Source organism: Strongylocentrotus purpuratus, unplaced genomic scaffold, assembly GCF_000002235.5.
Source record: "Strongylocentrotus purpuratus isolate Spur 01 unplaced genomic scaffold, Spur_5.0 spur5_scaffold_10, whole genome shotgun sequence".
Classification (NCBI taxonomy): domain Eukaryota; kingdom Metazoa; phylum Echinodermata; class Echinoidea; order Camarodonta; family Strongylocentrotidae; genus Strongylocentrotus; species Strongylocentrotus purpuratus.
Window position 1 is genome coordinate 9471781 of NW_022145595.1, and position 14144 is coordinate 9485924.

Below are 14144 nucleotides of genomic sequence, written 5' to 3' on the forward strand. Positions count from 1 at the left end.
ACATACAATCTCCGTGAACTGTAAAAGGTCTTGTTGATAAGACTACTTGACTCATGCATAAACACTCATAAACTATTGGCACTTGAATCTGGGTTCCCCTTTTCTGGACTCACAGGCCCGAATTCACAAAGGAGGTTTGTCAACAAACCTAGGTTTATGTGCGTCATATGACACGTTTCGATGCGTTTCAGACCAAGATTCAGACAAACCTTGATCTGGAATGCGTCAAAACGCGTCATATGACGCACATAAACCTAGGTTTGTCAACAAACCTCCTTTGTGTTGGATCAGTCAGTAGAGCGTCCGCCTCACAACCAGGAGGTCGTGGGTTCGAATCCCGGCCGCGTCATACCACAAGACCTTAAAAGACGGGAGTTGTTGCTACCTTGTTTGGCGTTCAACAATAAGGAATAGAGCAACGTCGATCTGGCGCTGCTCAGTGGCTGCCAGGCTCACGATCAATTGGGCAAAAAGAATTTCCATTTTTGGTTTAACTTAATAACATTTGGAGTGGACTTTAAAAGATTATTATTATTATCATATTATTATTATAAGGTCTGTTCTTACCGGAGTACTGCTTGCCTCTGGAGAAGAATCCTCTTCGCAATTCAGTGTCTCCATTTCCTCCAGACTGGTGGCTTGTCTTGTCTGTTCATTCTCATTGAGCAGCGACTGAAGACCCTTGACAGCAGTAGTGGCAGTCTTGACCAAGTCTAAGCCCTTGGTGACACAGCCTTGGGAGATACCTAGATAGAAAAGGGAAGAACATTTCATATTTCACTTATAACAAATACAATCAATTGATTTTTTGCTCACTCACCTGACCAAAAAGTAAATAAAAAAGAGCATTTCACAATGATTGATCTACATATAGGTTTCTTAACTCTTTTTTTGGGGGGGGGGGGGGGGGTGATGGGTTAACACATACATTATACACAAATATATGTTGAAAATAACAATTAATCAATATGGGACATTTTAAATTGCAATGGGTTAAAAAATTATCAAGTTTACCAAGTTTACCTAAGAGTTTGGACTGATAATCCAATGTTTCTAGTGTTGCATGGGCAAGACGCTGTAGAGAGGAGAGTTGAGAGACTAACGATGCCACATCCATCTTGGTATGAATTACTTGGGTCTTCCGTTTCAGATCAATCGACTTCTGTTGTTTTCCATCGCTCTGTGACTTACATTGTAGACTTGTACTTTTTGTAGTTCAGATATGAAGATAATCAGGAATCTGGATTATGGACAAATAATGGAGGTAACAAAAGCATGGGTGTAAATTTAAGAGACTATTGTCCCACAGTACATCAAATGCTTGGCCGCGTCAAGGAGAACAAGGCATGCTGGGAGTCTAGCTGCAGTGTTTGTCTCAATGATTAACTTTAATTTTATTTTGACTTTACTTATTCCATGGATTTTCTTCTTCTGAAAATAGTTTTTACAACGCTTATTACAGAGCTACCAAGTATCACAAATAATGCGTGACAATCACGCATCGAGGGTCTGAAAACGCTGTCATGCATGGCAACCATTTTTGTCATGCATCAGGGCCAGACTGGGAAAAAAGAAAGAAAAAAGGTAGTAATTGCTAGACTACGTACTGGCATGTATGCAGGCTATCCTTCGCGTCATCGCATGCATGATTTTGAAACATACACTATACGCTATACCCTCACCCGTTGGACCGTTCACGACTCTTAATCCTTGTCTGAATTCAGTTCCTCGTCCCCCCCTCCCCTTCGGCGCGGTAGCTTTGACGTTTCATTAATTTATTGTCAGAGAATGAAGACGATTCGTTGAACCGTTCTTGACTCTTAATCCTTGTCTGAATTCAGTTCCTCGCCCCCCTCCCCTACGGCGCGGTAGCTTTGACGTTTCATTAATTTATTGTCAGAGAAAGAAAACGATTCGTTGTATGGACGTGTGACCAAAGTTCGCACGTGACCTAAGTTCGCTATCTCGAAAAATCCGTAAGATTTCGAAAATCTGATATCACCATTGGAAAGAGGAACATTAAATTACCCAGAATTGAATGTTTCTTTGAAATTGGGTACGAAATTGTGAAAACATTGACACAAAAGTTCGGCAAATTTTGCAATCTTTTGCGTTCGTTCCGAAAAATTATCAACTTACCGATAAGGGTCTGAAAATCTTCAATTTAAGAGCAGATTTCCTCAAAATTGTAAGTAAAAAGTGGTACCAACTGATAGTAAGATATCTTGTCTTTCAAATTATGATATTGATGGATCGATTTTTTGGATAAATCAACTGTAAGTGTAAACCCCCGTGCGGGAACTTAGCCTTAGGTCTCGTTTTTTTATGACTTTTTTTGATGCAGCACATTCGCACGACCGGACATAGAATTTTTAAAACGCGATATCTCTGATATCCTTTGACAATGGATTTTTATAAATTGGAACAAATTTGTAGTAAAAAACTTTGCGAACTTTGCATGGTTACCCCTTCATTAGGTAAATTCATGCAAAAAAATATATTCAAGAAATTGACTTGAAAACACATCAGACAATTAGTCTGAACTGAGTCAGGAGCAAATTTGAAGAAATTATATTTTTAAATGTTGTAAAACCAAAGATATAAGAAGAAAACTGACCAAGTATCTGTACTAAAAATCATACATGTAAAATTGGTCGTAGACATTCGACAGCTTAAAAAAAATGACGCGCACGGTTGTGGTACGTGCGTTCTCGAATCCAAAATGGTATCTCACACACACACTCTCGCCATACCGCGAATGGTCCGTCGTGGGGAGCTAGCCGGCCGAGAGTTTGCCAGCGATACCAACGCACCCTCGGAGCTCCGCAGCGCACAATTTTAGCGGAACTCGAAAGGTTCGAGGTGGGAAGGTGGCGGGCTAGCTTTTTGCCAAAACCACGCTAGAACGTCTGCTGGCAAAGTGAAATTAACTACGATCGAGAACATCGTCGGTTTCAGTGAGATAATTCTGAATTCTAATTGAGACTATATAATAAATTATATCGACAAAGAAACCTCGGTAGATCTCTTATAACTATAAAAAAGCTTGTTTATTTCTCGTTTTGACGTTTGTTTTCGAGCCATTTTTTCGTGCGCGAGACAATGCAAACTTTGTATTACTGTAGGGTTGTACCAATGTAGGGTTGTGGTTCTAACTAATTCCTAGCACTCTTAAGTACACAGAGGCAGCCCAGCAGACATGTTGTACGATTGATAACTCCTGGCTAACTGACCAGGTTTTAATGTAGCAAAGCATTACAGCATTCTATGTAGCATTTATATACATTCCATGCAAAGTAGAAGAAACCAATAAATATTCATTTAGTCCCATACAAGTATAAATCAGCATCACAAAGTATTCTTGAATATTCAAACATAAACAAAGGGTATATATTGAATATTCATGGTATATGTAAATTATACTATAAGCTTGACTGCATCAGGTGAACATTGAAACCAATGAGAGAGAAAGAGAGATAGACAGATGAAAGGATGGTGGATGAAAAGGGTGAATGTAAATGAGGGATGACCTATTAATATGAAAGGGATGAATCATGGATATGAAGGGGAGTTTCAGAAGTTCAAAATAAATCCCTACAAACTAGTCTTCCCCTTACAAATAAAATGTCCTCATTTTATAAGGCATTGTCCTTTCTTTGATTACCCAAACATCTAACACATTAAACATCTTTCAAAATGATATTTTCTATCCTTTCCTCTTGTAAACAGAGAATCACTATCAATATATCCTTTTGTTTCCCTTTAAAAGAAAAACTAAACCTTACTACCTGTAAGCATATATATATACAATTGTACAAAACAAATGAATTTTACTCGTATATAAATGACCTATGACTCAAATGTACAGAGTATTAGCTTAATATACATGTATAAGCTGAAAAGAAAAACAAAAATCTGCAAAAACCACATGATTTTATATACCTGTATACCTGAGCTTTCCCGCTTCCAATCTGTTTCACTTTCATCTCGGGGAAACACTTCCCGATTCCAATGGTAAAATAGAAACAACTATAAATACAGTGTATCTGCCTTTCTAAAAAAAAAACAATTGACTCAAAAAGTTGTAACAATCCTAACAAAACACTTTTTGTCCAAACGCCGTTTCCTTTGTTTCTAAAGCCAAATACAGTTCCAAAGTTGTTTCGCTCTCATTATTTTGAGCAATTGGTAAGGAAATGAAATCATCTATAGCTGAATAATTCTTTCAACCAATTATTACTTCTTTTTCTTTTTACCTTCTAGAAATGAAAAATTCTATCACTTGGAAATTTGAGATTTTCCAGAAGCTATCCATTACATGAATACAAATACATAACATTCATATTCCTATCATAATAACCAGACATAAGTGATTATATCACATTATCATAATATAAAACATAAGTCACTTTAGAAAAATAGTTTTCAACAGTATCCTTGCTTTTGGTTAAGCAAAATGACCCCTCAAAATATAAAACATTTCCAACTGAGATTGAGCCAGTGTCTGCTTTGTCATTTGTAACCTGCAAGATTAAATCCACAAAAAAACCATTATCAGGTCAAACATCTCGTACCCTTCAATAACATTGTACCTCTGAATAATACATAATGCATGAGAAGTGGTCACATTCAAACGTAATATTTTTCTTTTCTTCTTTGTCAAAAATATTTGGATCGACCAAACAAAATACAAACATATCCTCACACGAAGACCATAATCAATCTCATTTTTTCTGTCTGTCTTTTTTTCTTTTTGTTTTAACAACTACCAAAATAATGATATTTCTCTCTTGACAATCAACAACTGTCCATTTACTTTGTCAAGACGCATGCAAAATCAAGAAAACCCATATTTTTTCCTGGTTTAGTCCTTACTTCAAGAATTTCAAACGCTATGAATACAAACAAAGAAAACACAATCCAGCATAACCATCACTAGACATCAATTGAAGAAATTTGTAAAAAATGTATCTCGCAAGAGATGAACACTAACAAATATACCGATATATTCTAGATATTTCACCAAATGCCTAACAATGGTCCATGTGCTTTGTATGAATCATTAATAATACACACACAAATATAACTCAAATTTAGAAGTTCTGCAATCAAACAAAAATTCGCGAGAAATGCAGAAGGAATTACAGTCCATTCCAATTCTTATTTGTCTAACGCTCGAAATTCTCAGTCCATAATTCTGATGTTCTGACCCGTACAGAACTCATGAAATTCACAGTCCATTCAATATCAAAATCGCTCAAAATTGTTGCCGAGTACATAGAGTCAAATATACTGAACAGTCCAGTTTAGCACTTAAAGCTCAAATGAGTTTGAATGTCTCTGTCATTCATGATCACAGTCCAATTAAATATTGTAATTTTCCATAACCGAAAGTTGACAGTTTAAACGTACTTTTCTCCTGACGGAAATGTTGACTTCAGACTAATGAAATGTTCAATACCTCTCGATATCGGAAAATAGTCACAGTTGGTAATCGCTATACTTCTGCGGTTTGTGGACGCGTCTACCAGAGCGAGTTTGAGGTAACTGCGTCGTGGTGTCCTCTTGCGTCGTGGGGGCTTCTTGCATAGTGCGGGGTGTACGTTGGGTCGCTGATGCACCAGTTGATGGTTGAGTGGTGTGTTGCTGGTCATTGACCTCGGGGTTGACATCAGGGTAGACATCGGGGTTGACATCGGGGTTGACATCGGGGTTGACATCGGGGTTGACATCAGGGTTTTCTCTAGAGGGCCCTGGTCTATGGAAATGGTCAGGGGAGTTAACCTGTCGCTCTCGAGTCTGTAGTTGTATGGATTGAGTTGATGACTGTCCATTAGACGCCTCTGACCAAGATGGCTGGTCAGAATTGCCTAACTCAGAGTGGATTGGTTGTTGACCCGCTGGAACCTGGAGGTCTTCTGGCGGCCGGAACCGATCAGCTTGTGTTGGAGTGTCAGTTGACCATGGCATCTCTATTGAAGAGTGAGATGCCAAATGAGATGGAGGAGGTATGTCAGGCCTTGCCTGATTACTTGAAGGAGGACTTGAGGAAGGAGGGATAACTTCATGTCTTTTCTGACCACCTGAAGGAGGACGCGAAGTTGAAGGTCCTTTCCCTTGTAGAAAAGCTCTAGATCTGAAGAGTTTGAGTCTGTTGTGATGAACTAGTTTCTTTGCACTTTCATTATGAATGTCGGCTATCAGGTAGTTAAGGTTATCTGGCGAGGATGAGACGATGATGCAGTCCCTTCCAGTTGGGCTCCAGTTTGCGTCTAGCATTGACGGGATTGTGTAACCAAACTAGATCTCCTGGCGCATACTTGATGGTCCTAGTTGACGCATCATAGTCCCTTTTCTGCCTGAGTTGCGCTTGTTCTGCCTTCTGTCTGGTATGTTGGAAAGCCTGTCTTAGCCGGGAACACACATCAGTGACATACTCTTGAGGAGAATCATATGACTGAGTCATGATAGGACAAGTGACACTAGCTGGGGTCCTTGCTTCACGACCATGCATGATGAAATAGGGTGTCATGCCAGTGCTTGTATGGACACTAGTGTTGTAGGCTACATGTAGCTGCAATTGATGTATGTGCTTGTCCCAGTCACCTCCTTGGTCTGCTATGTACTTAGCAAGTTGTTCTTTGATAACTCTGTTCGCTCTTTCAACGATGCCAGCTCCCTGTGGGTGGTAAGGGGATGATCGAGATTTGCGAATGCCGAGCCTCTTGCAGAGATCCTGGACTAGTCTGGATTCAAATTGTCTTCCTTGGTCTGTATGTAGTGACTCAGGAACTCCATGCTCCTTGATGTATTCTTCGAATAAGTGTCCAGCCACAGTCTGGGCGGTCTGGTCTCGCATGGGGTAAATATTGGTGTATTTACTAAAGTGATCAACAACAACCAAAATATAGTGGTACCCGCTTCTTGAAGTAGGCAGCTCGGCTATATCAGCGAAAACCATTTGAAGAGGGTGATCGGTCTTTATGCTCTGGAGTGGAGCTTGGTGCTTAGGACTTGGAGATCTAATCGACTCACAAGCAGGACAAGTTCTGCAGTAGTCGGTTATATCCTTGTGCATGAATGGCCAAAAGCACATAGATTCAGCCCTGTGTAGTGTGCGTTGAACTCCGAAGTGTCCAGAGGATGGATTACCATGTATCTCTTGCAGGACCTGAGGGATAAGAGATTCAGGCACAACTACCTGAAGAGAGGACGAACCTGAGTTGTCTTGTCGTCGTCGGTATAAGAGATCATTCTCTAGTACAAGACGAGGGAGTTGCCATAGGAGACGTCGTAGACGAGGTGATTGTCGCCGGACTTCTCTCACTGTTGGATGACGGACTTCCTTGATGTACTTGATTATTCTCTGAATGTCTTTATCGTGTTGCTGATGATACTGTAAATCAGCATGATGGCTAGCCAGGATAAAGTTCTTGGGAGCTTTATCAGCCATAGAGTTGGATGACTTTGGAACGGTTGATTCCTGGACTGGTTGAGTGGTAGAGGAGCGTGTGTTCACCATACTAACAGGGTGTGTAACATCTTCCGGCATGCGCGACATTGCATCAGCGTTTTGATGTGCAGTGCCCTTCTTGTGAGTTATGGTGAAAGAATATGCATTCAACTCTACAATCCATCTTGCTCTCCTTCCTGTCGCATCGTCTTGGATAGGTACACTGTTGTAGCCCAACAGAGGGCGATGGTCAGTGAGAATGTTAAATTCTTGGCCTCTAAGATAATGTCTGAAATGGCGGATAGACGAGATAACTGCCCACAGTTCCCTATCGTAGGTAGACCATCTACGCTGGGACTCTGTAAGCTTCCGACTGTAGAAAGCAACCACTCGGTCATTACCATCTTGCAACTGAGAGAGTACGGCTCCAATAGCATCTTGTGAAGCATCAGTGGCTAAGCTAAACTTGGTGTTGAAGTCCGGGTATGCAAGGATTGGTGGGCTTGTGAGAGACGACTTCAGTTGGTCGAAGGCTTCCTCACAATCATCAGTCCAGATGAACTTCTTGCCTTAATGAGTCAAGTCAGTGAGTGGAGATGCTACTTGAGCAAAACTTGGCATAAACCGACGATAGTAGGAGGCAAGTCCTAGAAATGCTCTCACTTGGGTTGGAGTCTTAGGTTGAGGCCAGGATGAGACTTTCTTGGTGTTGACAGGATCGGGGCGAACTCCAGTAGTACTGATCACATGTCCCAGATAGGTTACTTCCTTTCGAAAGAATTGACATTTCGAAGGTTTCAGCTTGAGATTGGCTTCTCGGAATCGTTGTAAGACTTCCCGGAGATTGTGTAGGTGATCCTGAAATGTCTTGCCGAGAATAATGCAATCATCTAAGTAGATAAGACATGTTGACCAATGGAGACCATGGAGGACGGCTTCCATTACTCGCTGGAACGTCATTGGCGCGTTGACTAAACCAAATGGCATGACCTTAAACTGATAGAGGCCAGTTCCAGTGGTAAATGCGGTCTTCTCCTTGTCTTTCGGATCCAAAGGGATCTGCCAATAGCCTGAAGATAGGTCAATTACACTGAAGTAGGACGAGGAGGACAAAGCATCGATAGAATCGTCCTGTCGTGGAATCGGATGCGAATCCCGTACCGTAACAGCATTCAAAGCTCTGTAGTCAACACAAAACCTGTAAGCCTTGTCCTTCTTTCGCACCATAACGATGGGGCTTGCCCATGGACTAAAACTTTCCTCGATGATGTCTCGACGAAGTAGCTCATCAACCTGGTTCTGGATCTCGACTCTCATAGTTGGTGAACTCCTGTATGCCCTTTTACGAGTTGGTATCTCTGTTGATGTAGTGATGTCATGGTAGGCGAGGTTAGTCTGTCCAATATCCTCGGATGTGCTGCTGAAAACATCAGAGTATGAATTGAGTAGACTTTCAGCAGACTCATACTCGGTCTTGGACAGACTAGAAGTAGGAAGCATCGAAGAAGCTTGAAAAGACGAACTTTTCTGTGTGCCAGCTACAATACTGTCGATGATTTCATATTCTTCCTCACCGTCTCCAGTAGTAGAATAGAACTGCCCAAGGGTGGTGTCTGCAGATAATTGCACTGTCTCAGATGAAGGGTTGATCAGCCTGAGTAAGATGATACCATCTTGCGGTCGAGATAGAGACCTTGCACCTGCTACATGGAGATGTTCATGGATGGAGGGCTCAAAGATTCCATCGTAGTCTTGTGGAATCACATCAGGCTGAGGGGGAATAAGGCGGCCTTGGACATGTACCTCACTCATCCCAGGAAGAGTTGCCTTTCCTATCAGCGAAACATTGCACTTGAGTGGTACTTGATATTGACGACGGTCGACCAGTGGAATACTCATACCAGGCATAGTGAATGTCGTAGTAGATAGAGTGGCATCATGTTTGAACATGAAATCCCAACCAAGGACGAAAGGATGAGTTATGTTCCTTGCAACATTGAACATATGTCTGGTTGTTTTGTTACCAAGATGGATGGTGGGAGAGGTTGTGCCAATGATGTCAATGCCTTCTCTGGTTATCGTTGAAGCCAGAGTTGTCGACTTCTGTAATATACTTCGCTGGCCTTCTGGGATGGAGTAGTAGAAATCTGCACTCATCAGTGATATAAATGAACCACTGTCAATAAAAGCCAAAATATATGAGTTGTCAACGATTGCTGGAATATATGGTGGCGGAGGTGAAGGAGAAGAATGATCATTAACAGCCGAAGTAGATGGAGGATGAGATTTGTTGTCAGTTTGAGTCTGTTTGGTCAAGAGTGGTGAAGTTGATGAGTGACCCTCCTCACCAACTACCAGTAGTTTCCCTGGTCATCGAAACGAACCTTCCTGTGCTGTTCACCGTTCAACTGATGATAAGGGGTATCCCTTGTACCAGATGCGTGGCGGTCGTCAGAACGTGAAGACTGCCAGTTAGCTTGGTTCGAGTATCTTGACTGTCGTGGGCTAGCAGATCTAACATCATCGTATGCATTACGCCTGGGTGGGGTTGACCCGCGAAGTGTGCGATGATGTGTAGGGCTCTGAGTGCGTTGGTGACGTAGGGGGCTGGGCGACCTGAAGCGTCGTTGATGTGGTTGGTATGGGCTAGGCGATCGAGATGGTTGGCGCCAACGATCATCTTAATATTGGCGATTCGACCGAGACGGGTGGTCATAAGGACTGGGCGATCTCGACGGTTGGAGACGACGATCAGAGTATTGAGGTCTAGGTGTAGAGTTGCGTTTCTCCAACTTGAGTTCTAGCTCATCTAAACGCTGTAAAACCTTCTCAAGCGTCGCCGAGGTGGCATCCCTCTTCGGAGAAGTTGACGCTATGGTAAAGTCTGTTGCCACTGATGGTTGCCCCAACCGATTCGCTCTTTCAACTCGCACCGCAACATCCAGTGCCTCGCTAAACGACGTCGCACCCATCTCATGTATTCTTATCTGCAGGGGTTTGTCAATACCGGCGAGAAATCTGCGAAATTTCTCTCCATCCTTTCCTGCAGCGTCATAATTAGGGAAGGCTTCTTCCACTAGTGTCGTAATTGCTGCCGCAAAAACTTCCAAAACCTCATTCTGTTGCCGCTTCCGAGCATCGATACATGACTTGAACGTGGTCAAATAATTTGTATTCCCAAAAACAGCAGAAAGTTTCTTTCTAACCACACTGTACTCTTGTTGATCTGTGCTCGGAATACTCTCCCAAACTGTGAAAGCCACACCCGCTAGTCTGGATGGAAGGATGAGATGCAGTTTTCTTTCTGTCTGGGGAAGAACTTCAACCGCTACTTCCAGCCTTCGTACCCACTGCCCAAAATTCCTACCGTCTTCTCCAGTGAAGACCTCAGGGAGGTCTAGACGAAATGTACTCATGATATCTAAAATCAGTAACACTTGAAAGTCAGTCTTGAATTGCAAGCATTAGTAAACCTGAAATTGCAAGAACACATCTAATCCACTATGAAATGTGTTGAGTCCATACAGGTTTCACACTGAAAAACATGGCTCCAAATACACCGATTCACTCGGAAATTTCACTAACTTCAGATTATGCATGTAGAAGAATTCGCGAAGAAGGAAGAATTTCACTGAAGCAGGATGAAAACTAACATTGGTAGGAGCACAGTAGAAACAGCGCCTTTCGAAAAGGGTGAACTAAATTACCTGGAGTAGGAAGCAAATTCACGAAGCAGGGCGTAACTGTATCAATCGAAGCAGGGTGAAGAGATAACCAAAACCTTGACTATCAGCCGCCGCTGGAAGAAGCTGCCTGAAGCTCTGGGGAAGAAGAGGCTAGAAAAACACCGCTGCCACCAATGTAGGGTTGTGGTTCTAACTAATTCCTAGCACTCTTAAGTACACAGAGGCAGCCCAGCAGACATGTTGTACGATTGATAACACCTGGCTAACTGACCAGGTTTTAATGTAGCAAAGCATTACAGCATTCTATGTAGCATTCCACATACATTCCATGCAAAGTAGAAGAAACCAATAAATATTCATTTAGTCCCATACAAGTATAAATCAGCATCACAAAGTATTCTTGAATATTCAAACATAAACAAAGGGTATATATTGAATATTCATGGTATATGTAAATTATACTATAAGCTTGACTGCATCAGGTGAACATTGAAACCAATGAGAGAGAAAGAGAGATAGACAGATGAAAGGATGGTGGATGAAAAGGGTGAATGTAAATGAGGGATGACCTATTAATATGAAAGGGATGAATCATGGATATGAAGGGGAGTTTCAGAAGTTCAAAATAAATCCCTACATTACCAAACTTTCAACACGCAAGGAACGGGGAACACTCACGGACCCCGTATCAAATTCGTTGCAAAAAAAATTTTCAAGGGTGATTTTGAAGCAGTGAAGAAAATTTGCGCTGCGATACGCAGAAATATACTTGAAAGAAACTTAAAAAATCACACCTGAATTTTCAGAAAATCGTATTTGCATTACCGAGCCTAGTTGTGAGTTGTTTATAACTCAGATTTTATGAAGATTTGTCGGAAAAAAATGTCATTTTTTTCCGTTTGGTGGTCATTTCTAGGCTAATATTTAAAAAGTTGCATCAGTAATGGGCCCGATGTTTCTCTTAATTATCGTACTCGCATGTTATTTCTACATAGATTAAACATAGGATGGTTAGGGGTAAGACCGGATAACATTATAAAAAAGATATATCCTTCCACCCTCTCATATCCAAGTTTTGGGCCGATTATTGCCGACCCACCGCAGCAAGGCCATTCAGATTTTCGTACGCTCGCGAAGCACCCTCTAGTGCCCCATGAATGTGCCTACCTTCATACCATTCTCGACTCTTGTCTTTGTCTGTTCCTTTTTCTTCCTTCTACGGCTACGTCCTCTCCCTTTTTTCTCTTCTCTCTCTCTCTCTCTCTCTCTTTTTACCAGCGTTTTTTTTTTTTTTGGGGGGGGGGGGGGGGCGACCGTCCCCCCTCCCCCTCCCCCACTGGCTAGGCGCCTGGCGCGGCGTCCATTGCATTCTCTGTTCTCTTTCCGCATGCACTGCGCGAGCGCAAGGTGCCGATTGCCCGCCGCGCCCGTCCGTAGCTGTAGCTAGCTGGCCTGATCAACATTTAGTTGCCCGCACCGCGCCTGCGCCTTCGAACGCGATTCTAGGCCAACTACTTTTGCAAAACAGACACTTAAAGTGATTGTGTTGCTCACGAAGGAATATTTGTATTGGTGGGGTATTCCAAAGTAAACACCCCCACTTTATTACCAGTCATACATTTGTCAAAATTTTAGAATTTAGAAAAATCCACCAAACTTCTTACCACCAAACGCGACGTCGTGAATCAAAACAAGACCGATTTCCCGCAATTGCTAGTCTTGTCAGAAGTCTTGGAAAAAACAATGCAATCCAACAAAAATCGGAGAGATGTTCATGTTGAGGGGAGGGGGGGGGGGGGGGGGGGGGGTGTAAAACAATTTATTTACATAGGGCTTCTGTACTTTTTGATCTTCTGAAACGAATGTGTTCTCTAACATTAAAAAAAGACACTTGCATGCCTCTCAAATTTTTCTTTTTACTTCTGGGCTAGAATGATGTAACGATATGTTAGGATTTCAGAATTAGGAATATTTACTATAGGCTAATATAGTCCCGAGGAAGACAGCAATATTATTAAAGGTTCAACAATGAAAGATAAGGCAGCTTAACCTGTGTCATTCATCCCAGGTAGAGAAAATACAAATACTAAGGAAAGGTAGAATTAGAAGAAAAAGGAGAAGGACTGGATTAGAAGAAGGAAAAGAAGAAGAAGAAGAAGGAGGAGGAGGAGAAGAAGAAGAAGAAGAAGAAGAAGAAGAAGAAGAAGAAGATGATGATGATGGTGATGAAGAAGAAGAAGTGAAGAAGAAGAACAAGAACAAGAAGAACAAGAACAAGAAGAATAAGAACAAGAACAAGAATTAAGAAGAAGTTAAAACGAAAGAAGAAGAAGAAAAAGAAGAAGAAGAATAATGAAAAGAAAAGATGAAGAGGTACTTATAAGGTGAAGAAGAAGTGGAAGAAGAAGTTCGAAGAAGATTGAAGAAAACAAATTTAACGAAGCGGAGAAGAAGAGTAAGAATTATAATAAAGTAGAAGTCTAGAAGAATTAAAATGAAGAAGATAAAGAAGCAAAAGAATAAGAAAGTAGAAATTAAAAGGGGGGAATTCGCGGAAGAAGGCGGGAAAGAAGAAGAAGAAGAAAAAAAAAAGGAAAACAAGAAGCTAGAACAAGAACAGGAACAAAAACAGTGATTATTAGAAGAACAACAAAAACAAGAAGATCGGACAAAGAAGAACCCGGGAAGAACCGAGCGTAGAGAAGAAGGTGAAGTAGAAGAAGAAGAAAAAGAAAAAAGATGTGTGATTTTGCAAACAGGCCCACCCCCACACTTTTTAATTTTTTTAATTAGAGTTTCACGTTTCCAGAAATGTGATACCAATGCACAATTTTGCTTTGTTTTCTAAAACCCCGGAGCTGTACAAACTTAATAAAACATATTTATTTCAGCCTGGAGGTAGGCTACATCTAAGAACACGTCGTATTTTGCAAGAAAATGTCACACAGTTTTTAAATGCATTTACTTAGAATTGCCAATCAAAAAGCTATAAACATTTGAACAAT

General features: G+C 41.4%; 1 protein-coding gene across 1 annotated transcript in view; it reads right to left on the reverse strand.

Moving 5' to 3' along the window:
- Positions 1–12865, reverse strand: part of LOC754123 (Werner syndrome ATP-dependent helicase homolog) — a 57884-nt gene extending 45019 nt beyond the window's left edge. Inside the window, exons 1-3 of the mRNA XM_030979414.1 lie at positions 12804–12865; positions 1024–1240; positions 568–746 (exon numbers count right to left, since the gene is read on the reverse strand). Of these exons, the coding sequence (XP_030835274.1) occupies positions 568–746; positions 1024–1117 (273 nt within the window). The 5' untranslated portion in view covers positions 1118–1240; positions 12804–12865. The remainder of the gene's footprint in view (positions 1–567; positions 747–1023; positions 1241–12803) is intronic.
- Between the last annotated feature and the right edge of the window lie 1279 nt (positions 12866–14144).